This window comes from Acanthopagrus latus, chromosome 23 (genome assembly GCF_904848185.1).
Source record: "Acanthopagrus latus isolate v.2019 chromosome 23, fAcaLat1.1, whole genome shotgun sequence".
In the NCBI taxonomy this organism is placed as follows: domain Eukaryota; kingdom Metazoa; phylum Chordata; class Actinopteri; order Spariformes; family Sparidae; genus Acanthopagrus; species Acanthopagrus latus.
Genome location: NC_051061.1, coordinates 23,749,319 through 23,773,630, shown reverse-complemented (window position 1 = coordinate 23,773,630; position 24,312 = coordinate 23,749,319). Strand labels below are relative to the sequence as shown.

Here is a 24,312-nt window from a genome sequence, read left to right as displayed (position 1 = left end):
TGACGTCACGGCTGTTGTCCTCGCCCTGTCTGTTAGAGGAGAGTCAGCCTGTCCTCTCCGCTCCTCTCTGTGTTTCTGTCCACTGTCCGAGTGAGAAGATGCGGGCGGCGGGGCTCCAGCTGGCCGCAGTGCTGGTTCTGATTGCCGCAGTGTCCGGCGGCTCGCAGGCGGAGGTGATCGATGACATCCTGGGCAGCCTCTCCCGGGCAGCATCCTTCCTGGAGCGGCAACACGAGCACATCAACCTGGACGGGGTGCTCGGGTACTTCATGATGCAGGGTGAGTACACACTGGTCCCCAACTGGAAACCAGGTCCCGAGCTGGAAACCCGACGCGTCCCGACAGCTGCATGAAACATCTGGAGCAGCTCTGCAGCTTCCTGTTGGTTCCGTCTGGCTGGTTCCCACCGGGCCGAGTTCTTAAACCACAGCATGTTTATTTAAGCAGGACCTTGTTCTCGGCGGTGGAATGTAACTGACTACATTTACTTACTCATAGAGGTACAACAGATTTAAAGTAGCTGCACAATGAGTACGAATTACTTTTGGTACTTTAAATATAGTCTGATGTTATTACTTTTGTAAACATTTCTATGCAGGACTTTTACTTGTAAGAGAGTATTTCTACTGTACTGTAAGTACATTTACTTACTCATATTTTGAGGTATAGTAGATACTTAAACTACTTTTACCAGCTACAGTGATAAAGGAATGAAAACATTAATAATCAATACTTTTAATCCAGTAATGTAATAATTCTGCATAATGAGTACTTTTAATTTTGGTAGTGTAAGTACATGAATAAAGTAATCTATATCTATAAAGTAGACATAACTTTAGTTAATTTGCAGATTACATGCTGTCTTTAACCATTTTCATCAGCGTCTGTGAAGCAGTGTGCTTTATTTTGAAAAGCTCTCTATCATTATGAGGCAGGCAAATACAAAAAAACAAAACAAAGATTGCTTAAGAGAGGTTAAAGTTAAAGTAACATGAGATAAGAATGACACAGGAGTCAGACTTCCTCTTTACTTACATGAAACACGTGATCTCAACAGTTTACACAATATCTGCTGCAAACAACAGGCTGAGAAACGAACTCTATGATCTGACAGAAAGAAAAGTTGATGTTTGAATACTGACGACTGGGTGACGACTGTCCCGTCAGTATTTAACTCTCAAAAATCAACTTTTCTTATAAATAGAACCTTTTGATTAAGATAATGATCATTATTATATTGATTGTCACTTTATATTTTGGCCATGTGTCCACCCACAGGAAGAGGAAAGTGTTTTAGCTCCGACCTCCTGATCCTGATTCTTCTCTGTGTCTGTTCTGTGTCTCAGCTGAACTGAAGGAAGCGATTCGGACGTGGCCTCACAGTGACCCGGTCAGCTGGGCTCAGAGAACGACCGCTGTCGCTCTCGCCAAACGTCTCGATCAAAGCTTGGAGAAGGCCGTCACTGCCGTGCAGCAGAACGACCCCAAATACTACAGAGGTGAGAAAAGAAAACAGCTGTGGTCGGAAAATTCACAAACCTTTAACTCAAGGTAACAACCAGGTGAGACAGGTGAGAGAGGAGGTTCAGGAGACACGGTGTGTGACGCTGAAGCTCATCAGTACATGTGGAAACATAATGCAATGTCTGCTCTGATTGGTCAGCTCTCACAGGCCTAAACAGGCACCGCCCACCGTGTTTCCACATCGGCTGTGCCGAGCTGGGGGCGTGGCTGAGAGGGTCACTGTATCACTGTGACATCACAGTGTTACAGATGTCCTGACGGCTCGTTTAAAGGCAGAAGTTATGGATACGAGCAGTGTGTTTTGATACTTTCACAGTATTTATGATGCACTTATAGTTATAAAAACATTTCCTCCGTCCTTCCTGTCCTCTGTGTCACGCAGAGTTTGAGCCGGTGCTGTCGTGGAGTTTCTATGTGATTCCTCAGACGTGGCGCGCCACAGATCCCAGCCTGGTGTATTCCTCCACCATGACCAACGAGTGCTACGACGAGCAGCTCGGCGACAAATGTCTGACCCTGCTGCTGGGAACCTGGTACCAACACACAGCGACAGAGAACAAAACACTCTGTGGCATGACTTCATTTCACCACAAGACATCTGAGTGAAGGAGGTTCACATCAGAGTCGGTGTCTTAAATTATTTACCAGACCTGAACCACAGAGGGGGGAGATCTGAAAATAATCCTGTTTCAGTTTGATTCAGTCGCTAAAGTCTCCTCCGACTGTGTAGCTGTGTCCTCAGAGTGATGCCCGTCAGGTCGTCCTTTCTTCTGATTGGTGGAGCTCACTGAGGTCACACGCAGCCTGAGAGGATCTGCAGATGCTACTCAGGCTAAAAATACATTAGCAAGTCCTCAGAGCCAAAAAAGGAAAAAACTATTCAAGTATGTTTTGATTCACAGTTAATATTCTCTGATGTGAGGGTTTTAGTCCACAAACGACTGATCGATCAACAGAATTTAGACAGTCAAAAACAGTCAAAAGGTTTCTGCTGTTTCTGTTCACACATTGTAGGTTTTCAATTTCAAAACAAAATCTCAATAAGCTTCTTTTAATTTGAGTTCATCAGTCACAGAATCAATATTTCTCTCCCTCCCAGCATCCTCAGAAGAAACACAAGAAACGAAAAGTTAGAAAAACATACCAGCACCATTCTTTCTTTTTTCAGTATTTCTGTCTGAACCGTGTGTTTGTGTTGTGAGCAGGAAGATGAACGGGACGCCGTGCATCGTCACCAAACCCTGCCGGGACACCATGACTCGCTTCGGTTGTCCTCACTACTCTCTGTCCCACCAGCTGCTCTACTTCATGATCGGCAAAATGGTGAGATGGAGGAAGTTTACCATTTTACATGCAGCTCCTTCTGGAGCCACAGAGATGTTTCATACTACTCTTATACGTGCAGCAGTGCTCCTCAGAACCTGTAAACACACGTTAATGAGGAAAGGATCAGAGTCACTGCTCTCCTTGTAGCCTCGACTGAGCAGCCGACTGCTTGTGTCTTCTTCAGAAAGGCTGCACCAACCTGCTGAAAGGAGACACCCGAGCGTCCCGAGCCAACATGACCGAACACAGCTACAAGAAGATCTTCTGCTCCAACATGATGAAGGCCAACCAGGACCTCATCAGAGACGGCCTGACCGAGCAGATGGCCGACATCTTCATGGAAAACAGTGAGTGTCTGCTCGGGGCGGACGTGTTTCTTCAGCTCGTATGTTAACAGGATCTCAACTACTGAGCTCGGCACCATCCAAACATTCTGATTTAAGATGCAGAATACCGAACAATGTCGAAAACTGAAGGTCTTACAAAATGTTTTTTGACCTGCGCTCCTCTGTCAACAGTCCTGATGTGTGGAATGGCCGGTTTCTCCGACTTCTACAAAGCTGACTGGCTGCAGCAAATCCTCCGGCGGCAGGACGAGGAAGTGGGCTGCTTTGGGAGAGACAGTGAGTGTTTGACCAGCATGATAACAATAATAATAATCAATAATCATCAAAAACAGTTAAAATTACCACCTCAGCGATGTTTTGCTCCACCAGCCAGTTATGTTGCAGTTATTCTGTAGTTTACATTCTGTTTTTTCATGAATTGTGGGTCAACTGCTCACCCACAAAACCTTCTGTTGAGATGCTCCATGCAGGATCTGGATAGACGGATGAACGCCTGATTTTTTAAAATCTGTTTTCTCAGAGAGCATCATCTCTCAGATCATCGGAGACGAGCTGCTGGAAGAGCTGCAGCCTCACAGGAGAGTGAAGAGGAGGGAGAAAATACTTCCAGGTCAGTTTGTGACAGACAGATCTGATGAGGCGTCCTCTGCTCAGAGTCATCGTCGTCTTCTCAGTTTCTCAGTTTGTACCCCATCGATTCCTCGACCTTCCAACATTTGTTAGATGTGAGCTGAGGAGATGTGAGCTGTTAATGTTCGTTAAAGAAAGTTGACTTCATAAAAGAAAGAGTGACTTGTTTAATTGGACTCTACTGGAGCATTTTATGACCGTGGTTTTGGTATTTTGTTGATCCTCAAACTTCCCTCACTCTGTCTTCCTGTCTCAGACGGCTGTTCCAGTCACACGACGGGTGTGGCTGTCGGCGCTGTGGGAGGATACCTGAACTACTACCTGACGGAACAGGACATAACGAAGAGGCCACTCTCCTGAACCACCCCTCCAACCTCCACCCTCACACGTGTTCACGCTGTAACAACCTTGTATATCTTCAGGTAGAGCTGCTCTTCACCGCTGAAGACTGACTTCTGACGCAATATAATGTTTAATGAACATAGTCCTGTGATGACAGTGCTGGAGATGTGGCTGGATAATCTACGATTATTATGATAAAAATGTGTTTGTTTATTCTACATGTGCTGAGTCTGACCTACAGCAGATGCCATTTGACGGTAGTGATGCTCCAATCTCTCAGGAAATGCTAAAAATGTGCACAAAGAGTTTTAGTAGTTTAAAAGAAAAAGGTGAAGTTTAAGGGTAAATCTTTCTAGCTACTGTCATTCAATTACATCTGTCTGTATGATCCATCTGCGGTGCCTAATGTCACCTGTTCGATGTGTAAAGTGTTTTATCCACAATGTAAAATTGGCTTTTACTTTGAAAATAACCAGCTAGTTGTTCTGAGAGATCTAGGACGTATTTGGCAACTGTGACTGTTTTTGAATATGACTTTTTGACTTTTTTCGCCTTTGTGACAGTATTTGCTTCACCTGATCACAGAACGTGTCGTGTCAACCGGCATTTATATAAAAACCTGAGAAACTTCCATTATAAGTATTATAGTAGTCGGCTATATTTGCAGTTTAATTTAAAAGTGTAATGTAAACGGCTTGAACAACACTGTTGACTTCAAAAAGCAGTTTCTGTGTTAGTTCCTTCCTGCAGGATCTGTCTGTAAAAATGCCTTAAAGCAGGAAATCATCAGCCATTAGAAGCCTGATTGGAGCATCCCTATTTAAAAGGCAGAGACATATTTTATGTAGCTTTAAAGAAAAATGCCTGCATACTTTTGTTTTCAAAAATAACACTCTTTATTTTCTTTAAATTATGTTTTTTCTGTCACAAACATTTTGTCTTCTGAATATAAAACGGGGCAGAAGGCAGCTGTACAACCAGCACTGACCAAAGAGGAAATATGCACGAACATGAACGCATGTAGATGAACTTACATACAAAAAGCTCTCATGTATTTTATGTTAACAGAATAAACAACCAATATAACAAAGTGTGTCATGTTGTGACATTCAGTTATAAATACAGATCATCTCTGACCTGAAGTGGAGCTTCAGTCGGAGATGGAGGCCTCATGTTACAGTTAATAACACAGACCTGTTTGTTTGGAGGCAGGCAATTAGAAAAAAAGACAAAGATTACTTAAGAGAGGTGAATATATGAAACAAGTTATCTCAACAGTTTACACAATAACTGCTGCAAACAACAGGCTGTGAAATGTTACCGAGCACATTGTACAGTTCATAAGCTTCACATGAGAGGCTTGATTATGTAAGACCTGTTTCTGCCAAACCCTCCAAGATCAATTTCAAAATAAAAGCTTGGGGTGCGTGCGTGTGTGTGTGTGTGTGTGTGTGTGTGTGTGTGTGTGTGTGTGTGTGTGTGCGATTGAGTGTGTGTGTCAGTATACGTGTGCTGATTGTCTTTTGATTCCAGCCACGAAGACACAAACAACATCTCCTCTCCGTCTGCAGCTGGTGATTTGACAGATCAGCAAACCTCACATGTCACAGTGGCACCTGTGTGATGATGTCACTTGTTCCAGCCAATGACCTCGTAGAACAGCGCCTTGAGTAGTCGAGCCTCGTAGGTGACGGTGTTCTTGCCGATGTGAGTGTGGATCTCCTCCAGAGGTTGTTCGATGATGGCTGGAACCTCCTTACCGTACGCTGGAGTCGAGACAAAGAAAACAACCTGAACAAAACTTAAAGGGTCACTCCACCAATTTTCCACACTGTCGAAGCCTTTTGTGGCTCCAGAGGAAGCTGCATGTCATCTGGTAAATTGCTTACAGTGATGTCACTCAGTGGCTAAGATGCATTCTGGGTAGTGTAGGCACCAGGTTTTGAAAGGAAAGAAGAATGTGTGGAGTAAAAAAGGGGATATCTCTGGTTCCTTTGGATCGATTTTTATCATTTGGTTTTAAGCTGTCCATAGTGAGTCCAACAGTAGCTTGCTTTTCAAAACCCAAAGTTCTCATTACCCACAATGCATCTGAGCCACTAAATGACTGGTACATTAACCAATAAAAATGTAATGACACCAGAACTTGTGTGTGTGTGAGTGCTGCTCACCCTCGCAGTGCTCCAGGAACTGAATGCACTCCTGAACCACAGCGTCCCGCAGCATGACCATGTGTTTGGACATGTTCTCCAACAGAGACAGGAAACATCGCTTGGCGTAGAACCATGTGTCCGTCCCCAGCTACACACACGCACACACACACACACACACACACACCCAAATCTTAAGTTTCCGTCAACAGTAGTGTGCTAGCTAACGTTAGCCTAAAGGGCTAGAATGTTTGCTGTTGCCTTGCAACACCGTCAGCTGCTCTGGGATGCCTTCTCTCGTTGGTCGTTGTCTGACTTGGAAAATACTGACGTTATCATCCAGATTCTGCATCGGAAATTCAAACATGTTTGATATTCGTCTCTGAGCTGTTAAGTTCTATAAACCTCTCACATTATCAAACGATCTGTGGTGAACATGTCTTTTGAAGGGGCACTGCACTTATTCGATATAACTAAATATATGATGAGAAGTTATATAACACAATGTACAGTATAGTACAACATTAACATAGAAAAAGTCATGCTAAAATCTTTGTTTTTTGTAATAAGTTGTAGTCATGGTTTGACCACACAGGACGGCTCTTGGCAGAGACGTCTTCCTTCAGAGTTCAGACAACATGGTCAGATTGTGAGAAGCTGCTCGCCAGGATTCACATTCCTGAACTCCTCCCTGCTTTCACTGTGAACGTGACTGTGTGGTGGTGACTGTTGTGAGGATGAGAGGGGGAAACACTCAGGATGACGGCTTGTGTTCTCAGCTGGAGCTGAGTGGACTCAGCTGCAGCCGCAGTCTGCTGTTGTGACTGGACCGGATCAAAGGTCCCAAAAAGAGCTGCTCAGCCTCAGAGGAGTCCTGGAGGGCTCAGGGCTTATTTTTGGTTCTGAGCTTGAGCTTTCAAGTTTGACATTTTAATGAGAAGGTGTTTATGATCTCCTGTCCTGCCTGATACCTTCAGAAAATAACAGCCAAACAACTTTCCTTAAGAATGTGATGAGTGTAATCGTTCAGGGCGACTGTGAGGACAATTAAACGACCGACCTTCTTGTTGTAAGGCTCCAGGCTCTTGATGACACGAGAGATGCCGAAGTCGTAGTTCCCTTTGGCGCAGTACAGCGTCCTGAAAGAAAAACACAATATTTGCATGACTGAGTGGGATTCAGATTCATACTTGACCTTAGGAAAATATACAGTATGTGTTTATGTTCAAAGTGAAAATGTTATACAGCAATGTGTGTTCCTTACAGATGAAGCAATTGGAGTTTAAAACATGACAGATTAAATATTTGTGCTGTGTTTACATCCTCAGCATAACTATATCTTGAGTTCTGGTGAAGAGAGCTGAGCAGGAGCAACAAAAAAACTGAGCCGTTCCTCCCTCGACTAAAAGACATCATATGGACCTGTTCAAGAGCCAAACTGTATGAAGGTTGTGTCAATCTATATACTAGTGTTTTATTATTTCATCCATGCCCTCTGTATTGAAATCAAACAGAATTTTGATGGGCCTTAAGATTCCTACCTCTATTAAATGTGACATAGCTCGACAGATGACAGAAGACGGCTGTGAAATATGGTCGATATCTTCAGAAAATTTAGGAAGTGAGTGACAATATTTTGTCACAGATTCTTGGATTATTAATATTCTCATGTCTCCTCGTATTTTTCTAACATTGGTTTCATTTTATTATCAGTAGTTAAAACAACTGAAATGTGTCAGTGTCACATGAGGTCCAAAGGTTGCAGTGCTGAAATACATTTAGAAATTTCAGAGGTTCCCGGAGCAGAAAGAAATGAGGAACAAAGCCGAGCAAAGGCAGATTATAAAAAGCTCAGTCACGACTGTATGCTGATAAAAAGCCTCCAGCGTAATCGGAACATGAGTCTGTTTTCTGGCAGGGTAGAAAAAGGCAGAGCAAGCTGGAACTCACCCGATAACCAGGTTGACGATGCAGAGGTGGAACACCTTTTTGTCGGGGTCATCGTAGGAGATCTGCTCCTCCTCTTTCTCAATCTTCCTCATCAGCTCCTCAGCCTGTAAGACGAGAACAACATGAAGAGGAAACAGAGGAGAAACCACAAGCATCAGGAGAATGTTAATTAATTCTATAAAAGTTCTCCACATAGAGTTTATATTTACAGCAAACCATGAACGCAGACCAGTTTTCAATCTAAATGACCAAAACAACTGTCGTCACCTCAAACTGAGGTGAAAGAAATATTGTACTAGTTACTGAAGTGAACACTGTGTGAACCTCTCGTACCTCTTCATTCTGGTTGGTCATGATGTAGGACACACACAGGTTGGCCAGAACCACAGCGCTCACATTCAGGATCTACAGTGGAACACACACACACACAAGCACACACACACACACATTAATGATCTCTTTGTTAAACATTATTTAAGAACTGGTGCGATTCATTTTCTGGCTCATTTAACAGAACATGTTACATGTTAACAGCACGCACACCTTTGAATTCGTGTAACCTTCCTTAAACTGACATTAGACTTTTTGAGACTTCAGTAAATATGTAGAAAAATGATGCAGAATCATTTGTAGATCTAAAAAACATATCTTCTACTTCTGGAGTCATTTTTAAGAGAACCATTTGCCTTCATGTCTAAATGATTCAAATGCTGTTTTGACGTTTTGACACCCTGAACATCTGGTTTACTGACAAGTGAAACTTATATTGCGATCGTTGGCTGACGATATGATAGCTAACGCTGTGTCGAAGTTAGACATTTCAGTATTGTGACACCACTGCTAGGATGTGAAGAAACCCTGCTAAACAATGCTGCTCGGATAAAATGAGTAATTGTCTAATATTTTGACAATAATTTATTAAGTCAAACTTTTCATATGCCAAAAGTAACGTGAACCCCACTGCAAACAATCAATCAAAACAAAAACCCCTGCAGAAGAGACAGAAAATGTGTAAAAACAGAAGTCATGCACAGATGTGAAGACACTGCAGAGATCAAAACACAGCTGTTTGGTCTCTATTGTTACCGAAGGTTTGCACTTGCAGGGACACTCCTGAATGTTACACTGCTCCACCTGGACAGAAAGACAAACTGTTGAAGGTTAGTCCTCCAACTAACACTGAGCGTTTACCTCAAAATACAAGAAAGGGGTGGAGTGTTATGTATAATAAATCTCACACTGATAATCTAAATCTCCCTCCATATTCTGCATGAATGTGACCTTCAGTCATGAAGCACTCACGTTGTCGTAGTGCTTCTTGACGATGGGCTCGTAGAAGCCGATGGCCTCCTTGTACTTGTTCTGCATGAAGAGCACGTGGGCTACGTTCAGCTTCCAGGTGTCGTCCTCGTTGCAGACCTCCACCGATTTACGGAAAATCTTCTCCACCATCTGGAAGTTCTCCCGGTTCCAGTAGATCTTGGCCTGGGCCATCAGGACCACGATGTACCTGTGGTGAGAACGGGCCAATCACACAGAGAGAAAAAATCAGCTAAAATACCGTATTTTAAAAACTGAATATTTGTGCAAAATATCAACAAGCAGCTTCACAATTAATATGTGTGTCTATGTGTGTGTGTGTGTGTGTGTGTGTGTGTGTGTGTGTGTGTGTGTGTGTCCTCACTTCTCCTGCATCAGGTCGTACTCCTGCAGAGCTTTCTTCTGCACCTCATCTTCTCGAACCAGCCTGACGTCCTGCAACTTAGAGAAGATTGAGAGAGATTTAGAGAAGAAAAACTGACCTTCAACCAAAATCTACTGTTTATCTTTGCATTTATAACAATTATAACATTGTGAGAATTCCACTTTGAAAAGTAAAACAGTGTTTGAGATGTCTGGAATAGTCCGACAGATTTAGCTTTATCAGTGGGCATCTGCAGGCCATTACAGGGTGACAGACAGTGTTAGTAATATCTTAAGACAAAACACAAAAGAGAGAAATAAGAGGAAGGAGGTAAACAACCTGCTTGGCCAGCTTGCGTAACTGCTCCGTCAGTTTTCCATTCATCTCATCAAACTTCCTAAACGCCTGAGGCAGAAAAGGACAGGAGGTGACAAAAAGGTCAACATGATTTCATTCATGGAGGAAAAAAACAGGAACTAATAACCAAACAACAAAACTTGAGCCCTTCTAGAGGTGACTGATGAACATACAGCTGCACTGTGACTAGATATTTCTGTTTTTGTAAATATTCATGAGAGAGATTTACTAAATTGCCAACAGAGTCGGCAGAATGTTAAAATGATTCATTACCTGACATCCTGTGACTATAAGTAGATGCATCAACTATTCTAAAGCTACACTGATGATGTTTGGCCACTTGGGCACATCTGAAAGAGCTTTCAACACAGCAGTGACTTCTATCACCTTGTTATGGTGAATTGTGAGCAAACAGTTGCCTTTTTATACACGTTTTATTGGTGTCTGCTGTTTGATGTGAATGCTGAGACTAAATCATCCAGTAAATGTGTTAAAAAATACACAAAACAAAAAGCTGAAAGACACTAAAACACAAGCATCTCCTCTAACATTTCAAATACAGATTCACTACACTGTTAATGTAATACATATTGATTAATGTTTTCCCAGTACCTCCTCTGGTGCCGTCTGGCAGGTCAACAAGGCGTCAAGAAACTCATACATATACTGAAAAGGACAAAAACACACAACATTACCATGGATCCTGTCATCGGAAACCACTCTTGATTATTAAGTATGTTTGTGCAGGAAAAACACACAGAAAATGTGGATTTGTATCAGTGCCTGATGTGACTTTTGATAAAAACACAACCACAGTGTGTGACTTACCGGAGAGAGGAACTTGTAGGTGAGATGGGCGTTCTCTGCCAGGACGTCAGCTGCCAGGTCAAAGTACTAAGAGAGAAACAGATTGAGTCCCGCAGTGACATTAATACCATTTTAATGAAAGACCCACACCTCTCTGCAGCTCTCTGTGTGTGTTTTCAGCTCTTTCCACTGAGACTCACACCACATGACTCCAAATCCTTTTCAAAACATTGTGACTCCCTGCGTGGACCCTCGGTGGTGTTCAGGCTGGTGGAAAATGCTGACACAGTCCCTCATGTAACAGAGGGTGGCATGTTTTTGATGGAAAACACCACAATAACTCTCCAGTGAAGACAGACTCCATGGGGTGGATGCTGTCATGAAGACCAGCTCACTCTAATATCATCAGATTAACAACCCTGGTGTAAACATGGTTATTACAGGGAGCTGTGGGTGGATGTCACTGTTGTCAAAACTATTTGAGAGAAAAGGTTTCATTTACTAAGTGATTGAATTACTGCAAGGTAAGTTAATGCTCTTGTGAAGGGGTTTCTGTTAGCTGTAGGACTGAATATAGATTCTGATGTCCTTTATATGAAAGGGACAGTTCATTTTCTTTTCTCTATATTCAAGGGAATATTACGGTTGTTACAGCAGTAAAAGTAATATAATATCAAACAGAAAACGTTAGACGGGGAAGCTGAAAAGTTGCCCGTCTTCGCTATAAGCTGTAGTCGATCTAGTCTGGGACCTTCCAGGTTCAGGAGCCTGTAACACCGTCGTGTACCTCGTGTTTGCAGTAAAGCAGCAGCAGGTTTCCAAAGGTTACGGGTGGGAAGGAGGGCTGCTGGAGCAAGAAGGCCAGCTTCTCGAAACCCTCAGACGGCTTCGTGTCCATGTTCAACAGAGCCTGGTTATGGAGTGTCACTGGGTCCAGCTCCTGCAAAACACACATACATAAATCACAGTGTATAGCACGGGATACAAAATGTTTCATGCCTCTGTAAAGTCTTGCGTCCAGACAAAGCATGAAATCAGTGACAACTTTACTGGGTTTATGACACAAACATGCAGAAACAATCATTTAATATGTTTCCATCTGGACTCTGACTGCACTGAGTATTACCCTCCAGCAGGGGGCACTAGTCACTCACTTCTTTAACTCCTCTCAGCTTTAGGAGACAGTAATGACTCAGTGGCAGGGACAGACAGGACCAAGGACAGTGGCTCCGTCCCTGCATTAATTTTAATGAAGCAGTTTCAAGACGATAGAACTATCATCATTACCTCCGTGTAAGCCTTCACACCTATGGCTCTGTTCTAATATTCTATTAATCTCCGTTATCTCCAGGCTGTACGCGGGGCAGGTCTGGGCAGCCTTAATTCAGATTAGAACTGAATAATCACACATTGCAAATGGGTGTGGAGTATCCAGCTGCACACACACACACACGCACACAGACACACACACGCAGACACACACACAGACACACAGTCGGAGTACAGTGGGAGTGAACGGGTGATGATAGTTACCTCCTCTGATCTGGGGGGCATGTCTGTCAACGCGTCCTGAGCTACTTTTACTGCAGAAAATAATAGAAAAAACAGAAAAGTCTGTATCAGTGTTTCTCCTGCAGACTTTTCTATGCAGGACGAACACATTTAACAGAACAAAGCCTTGAAAATGATCATGATGAATATTAATAATCAATGCTTAAAGGTGCAATATGTAAGAATAAGCCAATCGTTAAATGCTGCTAATTATGGCTGATATTGCACATGTAGATATCTCTGCAACACAATATATAGATGCCTTAACTGTAAAATTGCTATTTTTTCACATTCTGTTGATAATTTTAGTCAATTTTTAAATGTTTTTCTACTTAAACACATACATGTTGCACATTTAAAGGTGTGCAAGTGGAGTTTTTGTCAAGCCAACAAAAGTTATGCTTCTGTTGACGGCTTTCCATCAAACTAACAAATGTGTTGAATGCATTTTCTTCCTAATAGAACATCTGAAAAGCTGATTTGATGCAAATCCTGCATCGTTTACATCCATGTTTCCTTCTCTTGCCTTGTGAAAACACTGCTCCATGGTGCTACCAGTGGTCAGAATCTCTACAAAGAACCTTTAAGCTGATGTCACATCAAGTGGAAGTATAACAAAATCTAAGAAATGGATAAATAGACCAATTAAATCACAAAGCAATTCAAAAAGATGAAGACTGATTAAAGAGTTTTCAGTACATAATTAAGGATACTATTCATGGTAATAACTGGAATTTAAACCATAAAATATTCTTATTTATGGGGACATGAATATGATACAATTCATTAACACATTTTAAGATGCAGTTGTGACAAAGGAACTTTTAAAACAGATTCAATGTATGTCAGTAATTTTATGTATGTGGTAGTTTGGGAACTTTGTCTGTGGACGTATGTAGATCTGTCTTCCTCTAACTCCTGAAACTCTCAGTTTTACCTTGAACCTCTTGTAAGCTCAACATGTGAGCTCATCCCACAGACTCTGTTTGATAATGTGTCAGAGGCCAGAGGAGGAAGGAAACCCCGGCTTTTGAAGATAAAAGGAGGCTCTACGAGTTCTTTCGCAGGTGGATTTCATCCTTTTCTTTCAGATTCTGTCAAGCTCTGTCTAACAAGCTAGAAACAACCCTGCTCTGTGAAAGAGACCTGATGTGAGCCACATCACACCACCTGTAGTTTAATAAGGATAACTAACTATTATAAAACCAATGTTCTCTGATTCTCTGAGGTTTTGTTGCTAAAGGCTATATCAATTTTAAATATTGTATTTAAATATATATATGTATTTAATATATTATTACATTTAGCAGTTTCAATTCTTATTTTCTGTAGAATCAATTCACCAGCTGCACTTTTCTCTGCCCAGTCTTCTCTCACTCAAGTGCTGTCTTGTCTTGTCTTGTCTTGTCTCACTCGCTCCATTTAGTTACGGTGTTACAGCTCATTAACGATGGCATGTGCAGAACCTCCTGGTCGACAAAGAAAACTGCAGGAAAGCTGTTTGGAAATTCTTCGCATGTTAGACAAATGAAAGAGGAAAGGCAAAGGATACAAGCTACAGATCAGTGCTTACACAACAAGTTTAGCACCTCGATGATCAGGAAGGACTAAACTGGTGACGGTTCCTGTTTCAACACCATCGAAGCATTAAATAAGACAGCCCTGTAAACTGTTGTTGATGAGTGTGTTGTCAGGCTGTTGGAACAGCAACCATCTGTAAAATCTCAAAGCTAAGCTAATCCCGCTCAGAGCTATCAGGCCTGAAGCATCTCAGCAGATTTTTAGTTGAAAGAACAAGACTGATTTCAGTCAGACATAAATGTATTAAATGCTGTGGCACTTGATCTTTTAATGAAAATCTAAAATTCTGTACACTCCATGTTGTTTCAATGTTTCCCTGGGGTAACCATATGATATCAGATTTGATATTTTGCCTTTTGCCAAAGTTTGTCTTCATTTAATAGTGAATAAACTAAATACAAAAACTACACAACTTCCTGTCCACTTTCCTGCTTCCATCTGCCTTTACATTACATTCTTCAAGTTTCAGAGACACTGAATGAGGTTCTTACTGTTCTTCAGCTGGTATTCGATGGCAGCTTTGAGGTTGGAAGCTTCGATCAGGGCCGTCTGCTGCAGCACCAGCGTGTTGCCAACGCTCGGGAGGTCGATTCCCTCAGTTGTCAAGCCGACACTCAGCTCTGGCACACAGAAAAACCATGCAGGTCAAAAAAATGATCAAATAATACAACACAAACATCACATCAGTATGAGTGGCTGGAACTAGACTGGTTAAAGTCCAAATTAGGAATGACAGTTTACGATCAACATGTCACTCCGCAGTAAGTGAGATGAAATGGATTAAGAGGAGTACGTCTGTTGTCAGTTAAATTAACCACAGTGAAACCAACACAGATGAGATGAAAGTGGTTCACAGTGTTGTGGTTTTACCTGGATGGTCTTTGATGCCTCGTTCTATGATCTCTCCGATGTATTTGTGTGCCTGATCGTAGTTCTTCAGGTTGTAGTAACACAAGGCGATGTTGTAGGACAACGCTGAACGAGAGAAGAAACACAAAGAATAACAGATGACTTTTAGAATTACAGGACAGCTTTTGCACTCATTCCTAATATAAAACCTTCATGACAATTCAAAATGATAGTTTTGCATGTATACGTGTGTGTGTGCATTCTGGAATATTACCTGGCACGTATCCCAGCACTTGCATGGCCGACATGAACTTCTTACAGGCCTCCTCGTACTTGCCGTCCTGGTAAAGCAAACAGCCCATATTGTAGATGTAGTCTGGGTCGTCCTGGGGCAGCTGCTCCAGCATGGACTGTACACACACACACACACACACACACACACACACACACACACACACACACACACACACACACACACACACACACACACACACACACACACACACACGTACAGTTAGAATTCATGTGTGTTTTTGGCTGTACATGATAATAATTTACACCATATTGGACAGAAAAGGTGTAATCTGTATGCATTATCAGTGAGTGTGAGAGAGCCTGTCACCTTGGCAGCAGAGTAATCTTCCTCACAGTATTTGATGCAGGCTTGCAGCTTGACCATCTGTGCCAGAGAGAGAGAGAGAGAGAGAGAGAGAGAGAGAGAGAGAGAGAGAGAGAGGTAAATTAGAGACATGATGTGTGGAGCCAAGTGCTGGTTTGACTTTGGGGCAAAAATTAAACGCGAACATGAACTCCAGAGTCTGATCCAAAGTGTCATCCATAATTCATTCTCATTACCAGGAACTGATTTTTTTCTCTGAACAAAATGTACATGAAACATAATATTTCTTCCTTATTTTATCATATTGACAAGATGGAGTTAAATTCCCTTTACAGGCAGCATCAATTGAACTTAATAAGTTAAGTTAATAAAAATGAGTTTCTTGTTGCTGAGCTATACAGATTTCCGCTCGATGTTTTATTTAATTTGTTGTTTGTTTATGGCCCATATGCATTTGTTAGGGCACTTCTGTCGAACAACAGCTCCCAGTGATGGAAAGTGTGGAACAGATGGAGGGAACAGAGTCAAACAATTCCAGTGTGAACAAGGTGGAGTTCTTTAATCGCAAATTTTAATGCAGCGATGGAACACCTGGGACCCGAAAACTTTAATGTCCTCATAAACAAAGCAGCAAGTCTGAGTGGAGCTGCTGCACAAGTTTAGGAGATACAAGAGTTTCTGAACCCAGTAGTGTGTGTGTGTGTGTGTGTGTGTGTGTGTGTGTGTGTGTGTGTGTGTGTGTGTGTGTGTTTGTGTGTGTGTGTGAAAACCTTGGTGTGACTGCTGGGGTTGTCAAGCACGAAGGAGGCCTTGGTGGCTTCAGGATAAGCCCCAGATTTGTACAGAGACTGGGCGTAGTACACTTTGTACTCCTCCACCTCTGGGTGCAGCTGGGTGAGCTGCTCGTAGCACTCTGCTGCGTTGGTGAAATCCTGGATGTGATAGTAGCAGTAACCCATCAGAGACAGTGCTGCCCTGGACTGGGACAAAATTGAAAGCAAGAGATATATAGTGAGTAATGTTTGTGAGATAAAGTCCTGTTTTATGGATAAACATGTTAATTATTTCACCCTTTTGTGAGTAACTAAGACACGGTGAAATATACAAATAGAGTATCTGCAGGCATCACAGCAGCAAATGTACTTTTAAGAAGAAGTAGTTTTTGGGAAGAAATTTTTATCAGAGGACAAAGATATTCATTGACTGATTTTTTTTGTGCCTGAACAAACTAAATAAACAAACTCTCTTTGTTTTCATGACTGAATAAACTGATTAACAAACTGACCTTAAAGGACGACACAATTCATATTTTACTGTGTTTATATTTGGCGGACCCTGCCACCTTTCTAGCTTCAAAAAGTGTTTTCCTCTGAGATTGCCTGTTTTGTCTGATTAAAAGCACAAAGACTGATATTTGTAGAGCTGACACACTATTTAGTAACTATTTTTATAGGTGGTTTCAGACTTTTCCTCAGATGAAACAACACACTTGAAGATGACACCTTGGCATCTGGGAGGCTTTGGCTGGAGTTTTTTCACAACATTTTATTGACCAAATGATTATCAGTAGGTCGATCAGTTGATCGTGAAAACAATCGTTAGTTGCATCCCTCAGTATTCTTGCCTGAAAAACATCTAAAATGATTAATCAAGGATCTAAATTGTTGCTCATTTATTTTCTTTGGATCGAATAATCATTATAATTATAATTCTTAGTCCAAATATGAGAAAAACAAGCCATCAGACATGTCAAAAACGTAACTCTACCCTCTAGATTATCATTCAGAACAATTATTCCACACTTACCTTTGTGTGTTTTTGAAGTTGACCGTTTAGGATGTGAATTGCTTCCACATACTGGCCGTCTTTAATCTGAAAGACGGATGAGAGTTAAATGTGATGGTTTTATACAGTGTCTGTTATCACATTAAATATCTTTAGCACAATTTTACAACCTAGCAGGGAACACGTTACAGACTCCAATTGTTGTTTAACAAGCTGTTTACATGAGGCAAGCCAACACTTTATGCTAAACTGGGTCTAATATGCTTGAAAAACTAACATAATTCTAGCAAACCACTTAAATTAAACAGGTAACAGCGTATCGTTACGCTGATCTGCATCACTGATAACGATACGATTAGCAAGTTGAGGTCTTAGCAAAATAGTTAATAGTTATATTAAATGTAATGTATGCTGAATGTATCAGCAGCTCATCACAATTCCGGGGAGGTAATGCCAGTCAATCGAAACGTCTCTGTTTGTCGGTGAGCAGAAAAATAAGTTAAATTCAACGATTTTTGAGAGGAGTTTCGTTCACCGTTAGTTGAGTGTAGTGTTGACGCTAGCTTGCAGCCAAACCATCAACAAAATAATTTTCTCACCAGTTTGTAGATTGTAGCCGTGTACTCCCCGTCTTTTATAGCTGTCATGACTTCCAACGAGTAGTTTTATCGATGAGAAATCACTCGAAACGTTGTGTTTTCCCAAACTCCTGAATATAGCATCAAGCTAGCGTCTGTTAGGTGGCTAGGCGCTGTTACTTAGCAACGAAACCGACCGGAAATGGAATACGTGACAGACATGTGTGAGAGCCAATCGCGTAACAGAATGGATTGACACGACCCAACCTGTGTTTTTTTTTGTCAAATTCAACCTTTATTTAACCGTCTCCAGAAAGGTGTTGACAGGTTCTTTCTTTCTTTCTTTCTTTCTTTCTTTCTTTCTTTCTTTCTTTCTTTCTTAATTAAGAACCAATATATCCATTTTATATTGAATGTTATTTCATGCTTATTGTAACAGTAGACTAAGCAGGAAGAGCCAGAGATTTTACTGAAGGACTTTAGAAAAAGGACATTTCTAAATTTAAAAAAGGCAAGAGATTCTTATGAAGACAAGCAGAATGAAAATTCACGAGTTTTAAAATACACTGAAATTGAAATGAATTATTATTTTGTCTTTACTTATCGTTTCATAACATCTTCTTTCTTTCATTCTTTCTTTGTTGCTTTTTTCTTTCTTTCTTTCTTTCTTTCTTTCTTTCTTTCTTTCTTTCTGGTAAAATCCACTGATGATCTCAGAGGCTGCGGCTGTGACTTCATCCAAGGGTCACAGGAAGCAACACACACACACACACACACACACACACACACACACACACACACACACACACACACACACACACACACAAACACGCACACGGTGGTCAAAACAGACGGAACCAACCAATGTGCTGGATCTTCGCCTCAAACCCAAACCACACTGTTCTGACCACCGGGCCTCCGTAATGATGGGGAAAGGGTGGATGCTGTGTGTGCGTGTGTGTATTTTTGTGCTTCTGTATGTGTGTGTTTGAAAGTGAGAGTTTTTTTATGATGTGTGTATGCATGTGGATGCATGCTTGTGTGCAGCTGGGGTGTGTGTTCTCCTTCTCCCTCTCTTTCTGCACTTTTGCATGCCTGTCACTGCCTTCTGTTGGAGTATAGGGAAGCTTTGCAGTAGAGGAGCTCCAGAACAACAGGTTAACGCTATTAATACACAGGTATGTGCAGAAAGCAGCATTTTATTAAGATATTTGTGTTTACTTACTGTGTTTTTTTAATTGAATTTCAGCTCAGACCAAACACTGAAATGTTGAAGTGAAAAATCTCTTTCTTTGATGGTTGTTGCTACTTTGAAAGAAATAAGACTGTATTCAGGATTCGTAGAAGCATGAGCCCTTTAAATGTAATGCCTGCTTGAGATGAAACTGAATGGGACGCTTTATTAATGTTGAGCAGGAGTATGAATAAGGCATCTGCCGTTTAAATAGTGAATGACTCTGGGAAATTGTGTAATTCCTCCATGTACCTTCTTTCATTGCCAGGGCCAAACTTATTTCATGGTTGCCAGATCGAGTCTGGTTAGAACTGATGAGATTTTGGTTGTGTTAAAAGTACATGTGCAATCTCATTGGGGTTGTTTATGTGTGTGGGCCTGTGTGTGTGTGTGTGTGTGTGTGTGTGTGTGTGTGTGTGTGTGTGTGTGTGTGTGTGTGTGTGTGTGTGCATACCTGCAGGTTAAACTGAGAAGCTACGTGTCTCTAGCATGTCTCTTACATGTTGTATTCCAGGGTATGTTAGAATTAAGCTCCAAGCCCGTCGGTTTCAACTGAAGACGCAAATCTTTAAAACCTTTAAATAGGCTGGAAACGACAAACACAACTGGAAAATTGTTCCAGCGTCTCTCTCTTTTTTTTTTTTTTTTTGCCACTAACACAGCCGCAAATATCCTGATGTCTCACCAGAAATATCTGTTTTTGTTGCAACAGCTGCAGTTGGATATGTCCTGGAGTCTCGTCAGAAATGAGCAGTACTGCTGCCACTAACAAAGCTAGAAATGTCCCAACATCTCATCAAAAATATGGATATCTGTGGGACTATATGGCTGGAAAATGTCCCAACATCTCATTGGAAGTATCTAGTTTTGTTGGCTGGGAACTGTTCCTATGTCTTGTCACAAATATACAGTATTGTTGCCACTAACAGGGCTGAAAGTGTGCTGATAAATCACCCAAAATATCCTTTTTGTTTTCCACAAACACAAAAAGAAAAACAGTCCTAATGTTTGACTTATTTCTTTACTAGCATGGCTGGAAAATGTCTAGAAATCTTGTTGGCAACCCCAGAATATTTTGCCACTAACATGGCTGGAAATGTCTTTGGCTTATTAACCGTCTCGTCCAGCTGTCACACAACCAACATCACCTCCTCCAAACATGAAACGTAAGAATTCAAACTTATTTGCGCTTTGTTGAAATGTTAATTTCACTCTTGCCTGAGAGACGTCTGGCAATTTCAACACTTTTTTGTCTCCTTGTCTTTTTGTAATCCGTCCTAACTGACTGAAACGCTGACTACAAACCTCTTATAGCCACTATAATGGCAGTAATCTGAAGAGAAACTAGGTCTTTAATTTTTTTTGTTCAAATTCAGTTTTTAGCTGCTGACGAGCAGGTCTCAAATATTTATCTAAACACAGGTGTCCAAGACGACTGACTGTATAGTCTACAAGAGCCTCTGTGTATTATTGCAGATGTGTGTGTGAGATCATGTGGGTGTGTGTGTGTATCACTGGAACAAATATGAAGTAGGTTGTACTCGGCATGTCCCTGCAGCTCTCCTTGCAGTTTTCCAGGCGTCTCTGTCGGTTCATTTTGCGGATCAGCTCTCCGATGGCTGCTCGGACTCACTCCTTAATGCGAGCTGACTGCAGGAGCTGAGACTTTAGCCTCGGGGCTTCGTCTCCTGCTCCGCCGTCTGACACGCCTGGAAGACTTAGAAGTTTGTTCTCTGAAAAGTTAGATTTCCCTTTTCTCTGCTTTATTAGGAGTGATCGCCACAGTGGTCGCAAAGCTATACAGAGTTTAACACGGGGCTGAGGGATGGTGTAATCCCTGCAGCATGCTGACTCAGGCCGGAGAGAAGAATATTTATAGACTAAAATAAAGACTGGCGTAGAGAACTGAGAGGATGTCGTGCACTTCAGTCACCGAGGAGGAGACTTCATGAACACTAAAGCCAAGAAAAGGAGCCTGGATGCATGATTTAATTATACTGTATTAATGAAGTGCAAAGAAGTAAACAGAGATCGAACTGCTGCAGTAAATACTTTGGAGTCCACTTTCTTTCTCCAGCTCGCCTCTAACTGTTTCTATTAGCAGTTTAGTGCTGAGAGTGTAGTGTTCAGTGCAATGTGTGCAATGGCTAATGAAGCTAATAGATCTTTTAAATTTAAATGTCAAAGCTTTATTGGTACGGGAAACAAATGTTTACATCGGCAGAGCACGAGAGAGAAACAACAATGGAATGGAAAATAGAAAACTAACATTGTCAGAACAAATGTGACATAAACCCTCTCAAAATATTAGCAGACATGGGAAATGTGATTTTGTTCTTTGAAATGTGTGTCCATATGCAGATGGTTAGAAAAACGGCTGAGTTAGTTGGTTACAGTACTGACAGTACTTTAAACTGCCATCTGAATAAAGTCCAACAGAGCAGCTTTAATTACCTCTCTCTCACCACCCCGTCCATCCTCTGCCTCCAGGCGCTGGTCTCATCATGGCCCCCAAACTGAGCGTGCTGCTGCTGTTGCTGACCGTTGCCACGGTAACGGTGCTGGCCCAGAGGCGACGCCAGCCGTCGACGAGCGGCGCCACCTCCACCTCCACCACCACCAACGATGAGTGGAACTACAGGGATGGCTGTGAGCACCCAGATTACTCTCTGTTTACTCTGGGTCAAAGGTCAAGTTCAGGGCTCGTCATGATGGTGTCAGAGCTAGAGGTGAAAGATGACACGAGAGCTAAACTCTGGTGAATGACACTGAGTACCTTAGAAAGAGCCTGTTCTGCCTGACTTTCAGTATCTATGCTAAGCTAGGCTAATAACAACCCGGTTGTCAGCTAACTCTCTGTAAGAACCTGCTGTCCTGCATCATTACACTCAGTAAGATCAACCCATAATATTCTGACTGTATAAAAGTCTTTTATGTTTTGGTTTTTGTGCAATGATAGTAAATGTTCTGTTCTCTGTCGCAGCTGAGAAGGTGAACATGCGCGGCGTTGCAAACCTGACTCAGATTCTGGACAACTGGAGGTTCGACATCCTGACCCAGATGAGAGGACTCCTGCAGGACGACCACCAGTCGCTGCTGCCGGACTACGCCAGGTACAGAGGGCGGAGTTTGACCTGAGTCAGAGGTTATTATGACGAAATACACCAGGTCACCGTATCAACAGCTCTGTAAACCATGGTCATTCGTAATCGTGGAAAGAGCAGCTGTCAAAAAAACTTTCACTACGAGATTGATTTCTGATCTGGATCTTTACAGTGAGCCGAGGTCCAGTCGACCACATGGGGCCTTAGTTTGGACAAACTTTGCATAAGAGTGAAGGATAAAGTCTGATAAGTCAAAATCAAATCAATTCTATGTATATTCTGTGCCCCAAAGAATCACAATGACGGGGGCTCAGTGGGCTTTAAGACCTCGAATCGAGTGAGGAAAGAAAAAGATGGAAAGAAAGAAAGATAATTTTTTGATCCAGTTTCAGTCGTGTCACATCAACTGACCATCAGTCAAATGAATCGACTGTAACATCTTCTACGCAGGACTTCTTCATGTAAATCAACGTTTTCATGGCGCAGTTTAAGTACTTTTCGTTAAGTGAAGAACGTGAATGCTTCTTCCAACGTGCAGCTCACAGTTATAATTTTGGTTTTGGATCTTTTTTCTGTCTCTGCTATAAAAATGATCAGTGTCAGAGACGTCCGACTCAAATGGCTGCCAAAAACTGATAAAGAAACTTATGTTAATGGATGTAAGAGGAGAACAAAGACTGAACAAGAAGTTCAACATGTATATTCCTATATTGGAATAAAAGGGGTTCCCACAAACATCATGATCTCTGCCATCAGTTTTACCTTTAATGATACATAAAATTAATCAAACTGCACCAGATGATTGAGTCGTATCAGAAAAGGACAAAAGCAGATCTGGAGTGAGAAAACAAGACAGATTAAGTACAAAACGTCTGGTCCAGCTTACGTAACCAGCGGACCATAATGACGTCTGGTCCTCTACACTGCGGTGAGAGGCAGGAAAACTCCAGACTTCCTTGTGGAAAAACTCGAGCACAACAGCACGTTGCTATTTTGACTTCAAAATTGCAGTTTCAGTTTCTACAGGCTTGACTTTATTTTCAGCCTGAAGGAGAAACCACATTCCTGTGGGAACTCTCAACACCAGACTGTTTCATTTCACACAAGAAAGAGAAGTTCAGATGAGCTATAAAATGACCGTCTAAAGAAAATACCATTTTACTTTTTGAAACCAGCCCTCCTCTCTGTGCTCATGTTCAGGATCCAGCCGCTGTCTGAAGCTCTAGACGATCTCTACAAGGAGTTCAACGCCCTCAAAGCTCACCTGGGCGACCTGACCGAGAAGTTCGCCGCCATAGAAACTTTCATCGACGAGGTGAAGGCCAGCCGTGCCAACAACGCCAACACCGGACCGGCTTCGGGTCCGGCTCCGGCTCCGGGCTCCATCCCCAGACAGACCGGGAGGAGGGTGATGAAGAAGAAGGCGACCACTACAACCTCCTAAACATCCAGATGAGCTGCTTCCATCCTGATGTTTGCTTCTTCTCATCGCTTTCTTATATCTCCGCTCATCTCCTCCGATTAGTACTCTCAGTTTTGTACCCTGGCATCCTGGATCGAAACACAACCATCTAAAATGAATCATACAGAGAATTAAGTCATTAGACAGTTGGTATAAACATGAGACAACATGACAGTGTAAATATGCTGCTTTATGTATAAAAGAAAGGACACTAGTTTTTACAGGTTGGCCTGCGAGAACGTGACCTGTTAAAAACTCCAGAAACATTTCCAGAGATCTGATCGGGAGGTTTCCTCTCTGAGTCTCGTCTCACAGCTGAGCGGTTCTGTTTGCTCTGAATGCTTTTTGGGATGAACTCGTTTGTTGGTTTGGGTCTTTTTTTTTCTTTTGCATTTTATTAGCATCCAAATAAACTCACTGTTGCATTCATAA

The 24,312-nt window shown here is 41.9% G+C and overlaps 3 protein-coding genes across 6 annotated transcripts; 2 read left to right on the top strand and 1 right to left on the bottom strand.

Moving 5' to 3' along the window:
- Positions 1–20: 20 nt before the first annotated feature.
- c23h16orf89 (chromosome 23 C16orf89 homolog) lies at positions 21–5,259 on the top strand. The gene is made up of 8 exons (XM_037089313.1): positions 21–279; positions 1,347–1,499; positions 1,907–2,057; positions 2,730–2,847; positions 3,035–3,197; positions 3,369–3,473; positions 3,718–3,807; positions 4,084–5,259. Exons 1-8 carry the CDS (start codon positions 99–101, stop codon positions 4,185–4,187), a joined length of 1,065 nt encoding a protein of 354 aa, XP_036945208.1. The 5' UTR covers positions 21–98; the 3' UTR covers positions 4,188–5,259.
- On the bottom strand, positions 5,042–18,289 carry flr (fleer). Of its 3 annotated transcripts, none has more exons than XM_037089311.1 (20): positions 18,102–18,289; positions 17,524–17,589; positions 16,488–16,697; positions 15,721–15,777; positions 15,373–15,508; positions 15,120–15,224; positions 14,741–14,869; positions 12,651–12,700; positions 11,905–12,057; positions 11,139–11,204; positions 10,923–10,976; positions 10,293–10,358; positions 9,954–10,024; positions 9,572–9,779; positions 9,356–9,403; positions 8,603–8,674; positions 8,270–8,373; positions 7,380–7,458; positions 6,341–6,470; positions 5,042–5,935 (listed from the first exon to the last, which is right to left on the bottom strand). In XM_037089311.1, the coding sequence occupies exons 1-20, from the start codon at positions 18,147–18,149 to the stop codon at positions 5,799–5,801; spliced, it is 1,989 nt and encodes a 662-aa protein (XP_036945206.1). In that variant the 5' UTR covers positions 18,150–18,289; the 3' UTR covers positions 5,042–5,798. The 3 variants fall into 3 exon arrangements, with proteins under 3 accessions (XP_036945206.1, XP_036945205.1, XP_036945207.1); XM_037089310.1 differs by having other exon boundaries at positions 9,954–10,030; positions 18,102–18,288; XM_037089312.1 differs by lacking the exon at positions 9,356–9,403 and having other exon boundaries at positions 9,954–10,030; positions 18,102–18,287.
- Positions 17,883–24,312, top strand: si:ch211-76l23.4. 2 transcript variants are annotated; one of them, XM_037089316.1, is made up of 4 exons: positions 17,883–17,984; positions 21,805–21,963; positions 22,298–22,427; positions 23,619–24,312. In XM_037089316.1, exons 2-4 carry the CDS (start codon positions 21,819–21,821, stop codon positions 23,860–23,862), a joined length of 519 nt encoding a protein of 172 aa, XP_036945211.1. In that variant the 5' UTR covers positions 17,883–17,984; positions 21,805–21,818; the 3' UTR covers positions 23,863–24,312. The 2 variants fall into 2 exon arrangements, with proteins under 2 accessions (XP_036945211.1, XP_036945210.1); XM_037089315.1 differs by lacking the exon at positions 17,883–17,984 and adding an exon at positions 18,836–19,258.

Bases quoted from the DNA above. Each gene is read 5' to 3' on its own strand.
- c23h16orf89 (XM_037089313.1), top strand. From the start codon at position 99: ATGCGGGCGGCGGGGCTCCAGCTGGCCGCAGTGCTGGTTCTGATTGCC. The intron at 2,848-3,034 runs GTGAGATGGAGG...TGTCTTCTTCAG, and splicing joins ACTTCATGATCGGCAAAATG to AAAGGCTGCACCAACCTGCT. The intron at 3,808-4,083 runs GTCAGTTTGTGA...TTCCTGTCTCAG, and splicing joins GAGGGAGAAAATACTTCCAG to ACGGCTGTTCCAGTCACACG.
- flr (XM_037089310.1), bottom strand. From the start codon at position 18,149: ATGACAGCTATAAAAGACGGGGAGTACACGGCTACAATCTACAAACTG. The intron at 16,698-17,523 runs GTAAGTGTGGAA...ATTTTGTCCCAG, and splicing joins AACTTCAAAAACACACAAAG to TCCAGGGCAGCACTGTCTCT. The intron at 9,404-9,571 runs GTGAGTGCTTCA...CTTTCTGTCCAG, and splicing joins TCAAGAAGCACTACGACAAC to GTGGAGCAGTGTAACATTCA.
- si:ch211-76l23.4 (XM_037089316.1), top strand. From the start codon at position 21,819: ATGGCCCCCAAACTGAGCGTGCTGCTGCTGTTGCTGACCGTTGCCACG. The intron at 21,964-22,297 runs GTGAGCACCCAG...TCTCTGTCGCAG, and splicing joins GTGGAACTACAGGGATGGCT to CTGAGAAGGTGAACATGCGC. The intron at 22,428-23,618 runs GTACAGAGGGCG...GCTCATGTTCAG, and splicing joins CTGCTGCCGGACTACGCCAG to GATCCAGCCGCTGTCTGAAG.